Genomic DNA, 8,898 nt, shown 5'->3' with positions numbered 1-8,898 from the left:
TTGCGATTGTTTGGAAACATGTCCTTCCATAAATGCAACCATACTAGGTCTCTTTCTTCGAAAGTCCTTGGTTGGTGATTCTTGTTCGCCTTGCGATTGTATATTTCATTGATTGTCTCGATCCTTGCCCGGACTTGTTCATGGAGTTTGATCATCGATTCCAACTTGGCCTTCGCATCCTTATGCACCAATTCGCCTTCGGGTAAAGGACTAAGGTCGAGTGGTAGGTAGGGATTCACACCATACACGATCTCAAATAGGGAGTGCTTTGTTGCGTATGTCGGTAACCGATTGTAAACGAACTCGGCGTGAGCGAGCTTTAAATCCCAATCCTTTTGAGTCTTGCTCATGAGACCATGCAATAATGTACCAAGAATTTAATTCGTCACCTTCGTTTGCCCATCGTTTCGTGGATGGTGAGACGTACTAAACAACAGCTTGGTGTCCACTTTCCTCCATAGGGTGTTCCAAAAGTAGCTAAGAACTTGGAATCTCGATCGAAGACTATCGTTTTCGGAACTCCATGAGGACGAAGTATCTCTCGGAAATAGAAATCAGCCACGTTGCTAGCGTCGTCCATCTTGTGACAAACTCTTTGAGTATGAGGCAAAGCAACAATAAAATCCATAGATATATCCTCCCATGGCCGGCAAGGGATAGGTAACGGGATGTATTTTCCCGGCTTGAATGTACTTTTCACAACATGACAAGTGACACGTTTCCGGACCATATTCTGTATATCACCTTGCATTCGAGGCCAATATAAATGTTTCTTGAGGACCTCAAAAGTCTTGTTGACGCGGAAATGTCCACCAAGTCCTCCTCCATGAGCTTCTCGGATTAACAATTCCCGAACTTGATGCTTAGGCACACAAAGCCTATTTCCTTTGAAAAGAAAGTCATCTTGAATGGCAAACTCGCCTTGTGTTCCCGATTTGCATTTCTCGAACAATTCCCCAAAATCGGGATCATCGTCATAATAGTTCTTCAAGGTCTTGAATCCAAGTAGGCGAACATCGAGCACATTCAATAGAGAACAGCGCCGGGAAAGAGCATCAGCCACCACATTGCTTTTGCCATCCTTATACTTGGAAGAGAAGTTTAAGGATTGTAGAAACTCCACCCATTTGGCATGTCTCGGATTCAACTCCTGCTGTGCGTTAATGTACTTCAATGATTCATGATCCGAATATAATAAGAAGTGATTCGGACGGAGATAATGACTCCAATGATTAAGAGCTCTCACGATCGCATAGAACTCTTTGTCCTATGTAGAGTAGTTGAGTTTAGCACTACTCAGCTTCTTGGAAAAGTATGCGATGGGTCTCTTTCTTTGTACCAACACGACACCAATTCCAACACCACTTGCGTCACACTCCACCTCAAATGGTTGGGAAAAATTAGGAAGAGCCAACAACAGTGCCTCACAAAGCTTTTGAATTATCGTCTCAAAGGCCCTTTGAGCGGCCGTGGTCCATACAAATGCTCCTTTCTTTAAACACTCGGTGATGGGACTAGTGATGGTACTAAAGTCCCGAATAAACCTCCGATAAAACGAAGCAAGTCCATGAAATGACCGGACTTCCGTGATGGACTTAGGGGTAGGCCACGACTTGATTGCCTCAATTTTGGTTTGATCGACCGAAATCCCATCTTTAGATACCATATAGTCGAAAAGCGGAGACAATGAACACTTCTCCCTCTTTCCATAGAGTTTCTACCCTCGAAGTGTGTCGAACATCTCTCGAAGGTGTTTGAAATGCTCTTTCTTAGTTCAACTGTACCCCAAAATGTCATCCAAATAGACGACAACAAATCTGCTCAAGAAAGGTTTGAGTACCTCGTTCATGAGTCACATAAAAGTACTCGGAGCATTGGTTAATCCGAATGGCATGACGGTCCACTCGTATAACCCATGTATAGTCTTGAACGCGGTTTTCTACTCGTCCCCTTCTCTCATTCGTATCTGGTGATAACCACTCCTCAAGTCGATCTTAGAAAAGATCTCGGGCCCATGTAACTCATCAAGCATATCGTCAAGCCTTGGGATAGAAAAACGATACTTGATAGTTATGTTGTTCATGGCTCGACTATCAATGCACATTCGCCACGTCCCATCCTTCTTTGGAACAAGTAGAGTAGGGACGGCACATGGACTCAGGCTTTCACGAACATAGCCTCGATTCATTAGCTCCTCAATTGGTCATTGCAACTCTTTCGTTTTCATTGGAGTGCATCGATAGGCCGCTTTGTTTGGCAATGAAGCTCCGGGAATGAGATCGATTTGGTGTTCGATCCCACGAATAGGGGGTAAATCCAGTCGTAGATCATCGGGGAAAACATCTTCGAATTCCTTTAAGAGCGCTGCCAATTGGGCGTTTTTTACTCCAACACTTGGCGCCTCGTTGACCACCATTAAGTAAACACAATCACCCTCGGCAATAGTTTCATCCACCTCTTGTTCGCTAGCAAACATGGACATGTTAGAAGCTTTCCCACGTTTTGTACTCATAGAGCGAATAGCTTTTGAGGCCGCATTAGTACAACTGCCTCCATCGATGATTAGGCTACACCACTTGTCCTTTACTTGACATTTGGTGTGAAATATTTGATCCCTTTGCTCCAATTCAATGGTTGTAGATTGAACTTGTTGGGTTTGCAGAACCAAAGCACAATCGTAACTAGGAGCGGCGTAGGACTCGACATTCTCGTCGTCTTCCTCCTCTTCACTTCCTTCGAAATTGAACACATCACCCAATCGTTCCTCTTCATCAAACAACTCATCCCGACAAGCAACAGTGTCTCTCAAGGTAATCAATTGTTTATTTGGACATGTGCTTTGATAGTGCCCAAACCCCTGACACTTTAAACATCGTACTTTGGAGAGACTTGTTTCCTTAGAAGCGGGCGTTCTTGCCGTGGAACTAGGGGTGGCAGCTGATGCGCGCATTATACATAGACTTTTACGGTCTCTTTTGGCACGCATTTCTATGTGTTTGAGTGATATTATGTCACTTTATACCCCGAATAGTCTACTTTGTTCTGTTTTGCATTATTTGCAGGTACGAACCGGAATGACTGGAAATCAGCCTATTTGCGGTCCTCCAAGCTTGCTTAAGAGAGTTGGCACGAAACTTTACCATCTTGAGACGCGTGAAAGCATCCAAAGGATTAGGAGAACACACAAGAAGTCAAGAACCCCTCGATCGAGATGTCCTGTTCTCGATCGAGTGAATGCAAAGGTGACGGCCTCGATCGAGATGTCCTGTTCTCGATCGAGGGAGATACTTAAGGGAAGCTCTCGATCGAGCCACTGTGGAGTTCGATCGAGAGACCACGCACTGATGGGCTTTAATTCGACTGTGTTGTTATTTTATAACGCTTTATTTTCCTTGATATTTTTCATATAAAGAGGCAAGGAATACTAGAGACCTAATTATCACATCCTAGACATAGGACGGAGACTGTTGCTTTAGCTTTTGGATCGGAAGTACTTTGAATCGCCATTTCTCAATTTTCCTTCTGTTGAATTCGGTATTATCATAGCATAATTTCAAGTCGGTTTCATTTATTATGTTACTTATTGTTACTTGCTTTACTACTATTGTTCCTCATTTCGATCATGAATAGCTAATCGCTTTGCTAGGATTTAGGGTAGCCATGGCGTAGGAAGGACGAATTAATTAGAATACCGTAGTCTAGTTGTATGCATCTGCTGCTTTAATATCTCTTAATTGTTTGAGTTGACGCATTCAATTAACTGTCTCGATATCCCCTTCTCCTAGATCGAAAGATTGGAAAAGTAGTAGTTCTGCAGCGTTTCATTAGGATTTATGCTAGCTAGGGTGAAAGCTAAACTAGTATTACCTAGGTCGAACTAAGGACCGAAAGGTGACGTTTATTACCCACAGCTTGGATTTAGGGCATCTATATTTTAGTCCGGACTTTAGAAGCCATGGTGAACCGACAATCCTAGTACCTTTCTCCCTTGTTCATCTCTATTTCATTTCTCTCTCGTTCCTTTTATTCTCTCCTTTACTCGTAGTTTTTAGAAAACAAACAAACAAACCCCCTTTTTTGGTTACTTTCGACAGACCTAGTTGACTATAGGATTCCCATCTCCCTGTGGATTCGATACCCGACTGCCTCTGCTACATTTAGTTGAGACCCGTTGGTTTTATCTTTGACAGGGTTGCGACAGCCGTGTCAAATTTTGGCGCCGTTGCCGGGGAGACGGTGCAATTTTATAGTTACTTTGTTTGTCTTTTGTCTCAGGGAATTTACTCCTTGAGACAGTTCTCATTCTTGGCCCGAGTGTTTTTGTGCTTACAGGGTTATAGTTCAGCCATGGAGGTATTTTGTGGAAGATGTGGCGAATGGGGACACAATCCCTTTTCATGCATGGCTACGTCCGAGAGCATTCTGGCCTATCGGAAGTTTAGGTAAGGTGGCTCTTCCCTCGAGCTTTATGCTGACAATGTTCAGGTCGAGTACAACCTAATGGCCGCCATTCACACGCAACATCTTGAGCAGGAATCTGGTGCGGATGTCTTCCGTAAACTGCTCGCAAAGTATGAGTCAATGTGCTTAGAGGAAGACCCGGTAAATGCAATAAGTTTGAGGAGTGGTCGCACTTATGACGGGCCAGAACATACTCCAGAAAGTTCAAACGCCGAGGCAGGGATCACTGTTCAGCAAAATGACGAAGAATTGCTGAAGGGTGGTCGATCAAGTGAACTTACCTCTCGATCGACCGATGCTGAGGAAGAAACCCCTCGATCGAGAGACGGTACTTCTCGATCGAGTAAGATGCACAATGAAACCTCTCGATCGAGAGAGGTTAGCAAGAAAAGCTCTCGATCGAGCACTTCCGAGCCTCGATCGAGAGATGCTGAGCCTGCGGACACGCATTCCAATGCTGACCGTAGTGGGGTACCCTCCTATGCTGCGAGGATGTCAAGAACTGATAAAGGTAAAGAGAAAGAAGAGGACCCACTTCCTATGGTTAAGGTCCCTTACCCGAGTCGACTACGCGACACAAAGACGGAGAGACAATTCAGCAAATTCGCAAATATGGTAAGAAACATTCAGGTAACCATTCCTTTTGCTGAGTTAATTACCCAAATACCTCCTTACGCAAAATTTATGAAAGATATTATTACGCGTAAGAGGGAATTTGGAGAAACAACATCTTGTCGCTTTCATGGAAGAGTCTAGTAGTCTAATTTCAGGAAAGTCTCCCCTAAACTGAAGGACCGGGTAGTTTCTCTATTTTTTGTGTTATAGGAGATGTGGTGATAAATAGGGCGCTGTGTGACCTTGGAGCCAGTGTCAGTGTCATGCCCTATTCTATCTTTTCTAAGCTTAAATTGGGTCACCTAAAAATCACCAATATCACCCTACAGATGGCCGACAGATCGTTAGAGACGGCCCTTAGGTATCTTAGAGGATGTGCTGTCAAGGTAGGCAAATTCTTTATCCCGAGTGGACTTTATTGTTTTAGATATTGCTGAGGATACCCGTACCCAGATTATTTTGGGTAGACCGTTTTTGTGTACAGCTGGAGCTATTATTGATGTCAAACTCGGGCGTTTGACCCTAGAGGTAGGGGATGATGAGATTACGTTTAGTCTGCCCGAGACCTTGTCTAGACCGATGATAGAGGATACTTGCTATTCTGTTGACATTATTGATGAGTCTGCTTACGAGTTTTGGTCGGATTCCTTAGTTAAGGATCCGGAGGAGTCTTTGATGTTTCTAGATGAGTGTACAGATTTTTCAGATGACGAGGACGATGTCGAGCAGTTGCTTGGAATTACTACAGATGAGATAGAGCTGTCTGACGTTCAGCTAGAACAGGTAGAGAACTTGGCACACACTTTGTGCTCAGTCGAGGTAAAGGTCCCCGAGCGTAAAGCTCTTTCCTTTCACCTTAAGTATGCTTTTCTTGATGATACTGAGCAGTTTCCAGTGATTGTGAGTGCTAAGCTCAACGACGGACAGTTAACTGCTTTATTGACTGTTCTTAAGAGAAATAGGAAGGCGATGGGATATTCGTTGGATGACCTTAAGGGCATCAGCCTTGACGTCTGCATGCATAGGATTGAGCTAGAGGATGATCACAAACCTTGCAAGCAGGGTCAGCGAAAGCTGAATCCGAAGATGGAGGAGGTTGTGACGGTTGAGGTTATGAAACTACTCGACGCAGGTATTGTTTATTCAGTTGGGAATTCTAAATGGGTAAGTCCCGTTCAGGTGGTACCTAAGAAAGGTGGTACTATAGTTGTCCGAAATGAAAATAATGAGCTAATACCTACTAGACTAGTGACCGGGTGGCGGATGTGTATAGATTATCGGCAATTAAATGCCGCCACCAAGAAAGATCATTTCCCCCTTCCTTTCATTGATCAGATGATAGAGAGATTGGCTTCCCATGAGTTTTTCTGTTATCTGGATGGGTACTCAGGGTTCTTTCAGATCCCCATTCATCCAGATGATCAGGAAAAGACTACTTTTACTTGTCCGAAGGGTGTCTTTGCTTATCGCAGAATGCCTTTTGGTTTGTGTAATGCCCCCGCCACCTTTCGAGGGTGTATGATGGGGATCTTTTCTGAGTATATCGAGTCTATCATGGAAGTCTTTATGGACGACTTCAGTGTCTATGGGAATGACTTTGATAATTGTTTAGCTAACCTTGATAAAGTTTTGCAGCGATGTATTGAGGTTAATCTAGTGTTAAACTGGGAGAAGTGCCATTTTATGGTAAATGAAGGCGTTGTCCTTGGGCACTTAGTCTCCAACAGGGGTATTGAGGTAGACAGAGCAAAGGTGCAAGTAATCGAGCAATTACCCCCTCCAGTTAATGTTAAGGGGGTGAGAAGTTTCCTTGGTCACGTTGGCTTTTATCGTCGGTTTATCAAGGGCTTCTCAAAGATTGCTCGACCACTTACACAGTTGCTTCTAAAGGATGCTCCTTTTGATTTTAATGATGAATGTCTTTCTGCTTTTAACACTTTGAAGCAGGCTTTGGTCTCTGCACCCATTATCCAGCCTCCGGATTGGAAGCTGCCTTTCGAGATTATGTGCGATGCCAGTGATTATGCACTAGGAGCGGTGCTAGGCCAACGGAAAGACAAAGCGCTGAGTGCGATTTATTATGCGAGCCGAACTCTGGATGAGGCTCAAGTGAAATATGCTACCACGGAGAAGGAGCTTTTAGCTGTTGTTTATGCGTTAGATAAGTTTAGATCGTATTTGTTGGGTTCTAAAGTTATTATTTTTGCTGATCATGCGGCGTATTTGAAACACCTTCTCGAACAAGAAGGAAGCAAAGCCGGATGGTGAGATGGATACTCCTTTTACGGGAGTTTGACTTGGAGATTAAGGATAAGAAGGGAGCAGAAAACGTCGTAGCCGGCCATCCATCGTCGCGTCCGACACAAATGTGAAGGGGAGGATTCTCTTCCTATTAATGATTCTTTCACCGACGACTCTTTATTTTCTCGTTGATGTTTTTTTGTGACCTCGTGAATTCTAAGGATGGTGCTGAACCTTGGTTTGCAGACTATGCTAACTTTGTCGATCGAGCACGCCGCCGTGATTTATCTCATCTAGCGCAAGAGGTTCTTACGATGCACGGCAATATTTTCAGGATGACCCTTATTTATTTAAGGAGTGTGCAGACGGACTCTACAAACGGTGTATTCCGCAGTGGGAGACCAAAGCTATCCTAGAAGGCTGCCATTCGGCTCCTTGTGGAGGACACCACGGTCCATCACGTACCGTGGCTAAGGTATTGCGATCGAGGTTTTTATTGGCCAACTCTTTTCGCTGACACTAAAACTTTTGTTGCTAGTTGTGATGCTTGTCAGAGAACGGGAAACATTTCCAAGAGACATGAGATGCCTCAGAACGGCATCCTAGAGGTTGAGATTTTCGATGTATGGGGCATTGATTATCAAGGGCCATTCCCGTCTAGCCAAGGTAACAAGTATATTCTGGTAGCTGTAGACTATGTGTCCAAGTGGGTGGAGGCAATTGCCACTCCCAATTGTGATGCCCGGACCGTGATTAAGCTGTTTCGTAAGATTATTTTTCCCCGTTTTGGTGTCCCTAGGGTCGTCATTAGCGATAGGGGTATGCATTTTAGAGAACAACAGTTGACTGCTTTGCTGTCCAAATATGGTGTCAAACACCGTAGGGGTTTGGGGTACCACCCTCAGACTAGCGGACAGGTCGAAGTCTCTAATAGGGAACTAAAAGAGATATTGAGTAAAGTAGTGTCTAAATCACGGAAAGACTGGAGTGCTAAACTAGAGGACACGTTGTGGGCTTATAGGACGGCTTTTAAGACACCAATCGGTGCTTCACCGTATCGTTTAGTGTATGGAAAGTCTTGTCATCTTCCTGTTGAGCTAGAACATAAAGCTTGGTGGGCTATCCGCTAGCTTAATTATGATGCTGACTTGTGTGGTGAGAAGCGTTTATTGCAGCTAGATGCGCTGGAGGAGTTTCGGCTGAACGCTTATGATAGCTCCCGAATTTATAAGGAGAAGACTAAGCGTTGGCACGATAAGAGGATTGTACCCCGTGAGTTCCATGTTGGGCAAAAGGTGTTACTGTTTAATGCCCGGTTGAGACTATTCCCTGGTAAGGTGAAGTCCAGGTGGAGTGGTCCGTACACGGTGCCTGGCGTCACTAAATTTGGATCAGTTGAGTTAGTGGACTCCGAGGGGAATCGCTTCAAAGTTAATGGTCATCTTGTGAAGCATTATTATGGGGCTGATGCTGTGATTGGACGCGTCGAAGTTCTCTTTTTCGACGCGATGGCAGAGAGTGATGTTTGACGCTTATAGGTCGTGCGGGACCTTATAAACCTGCGCTTATCGGGAGGCAACC

General features: G+C 44.4%; 1 protein-coding gene across 1 annotated transcript; it reads left to right on the top strand.

The window, feature by feature from the left end:
* The first annotated feature begins 4,500 nt into the window (after positions 1 to 4,500).
* On the top strand, positions 4,501 to 8,447 carry LOC141595165 (uncharacterized). Its single transcript, XM_074415136.1, has 5 exons — positions 4,501 to 4,732; positions 5,504 to 6,240; positions 6,751 to 7,082; positions 7,164 to 7,340; positions 8,117 to 8,447. Exons 1-5 carry the CDS (start codon positions 4,501 to 4,503, stop codon positions 8,445 to 8,447), a joined length of 1,809 nt encoding a protein of 602 aa, XP_074271237.1.
* The last annotated feature ends 451 nt before the right edge of the window (positions 8,448 to 8,898 follow it).

The sequence above is a fragment of the Silene latifolia genome, chromosome 8 (genome assembly GCF_048544455.1).
Source record: "Silene latifolia isolate original U9 population chromosome 8, ASM4854445v1, whole genome shotgun sequence".
NCBI lineage: Eukaryota > Viridiplantae > Streptophyta > Magnoliopsida > Caryophyllales > Caryophyllaceae > Silene > Silene latifolia.
Note: the sequence above shows the minus strand (reverse complement) of the source record. Positions and strands in the feature narration are given on the sequence as shown.

Coding starts and splice junctions, on each gene's coding strand:
- LOC141595165 (XM_074415136.1), top strand. CDS start 4,501: ATGGCCGCCATTCACACGCAACATCTTGAGCAGGAATCTGGTGCGGAT. Junction 7,083..7,163: donor AAGCTGCCTTTCGAGATTAT/GTGCGATGCCAG, acceptor TTATTATGCGAG/CCGAACTCTGGATGAGGCTC. Junction 7,341..8,116: donor GAAGGAAGCAAAGCCGGATG/GTGAGATGGATA, acceptor TGGTGTCCCTAG/GGTCGTCATTAGCGATAGGG.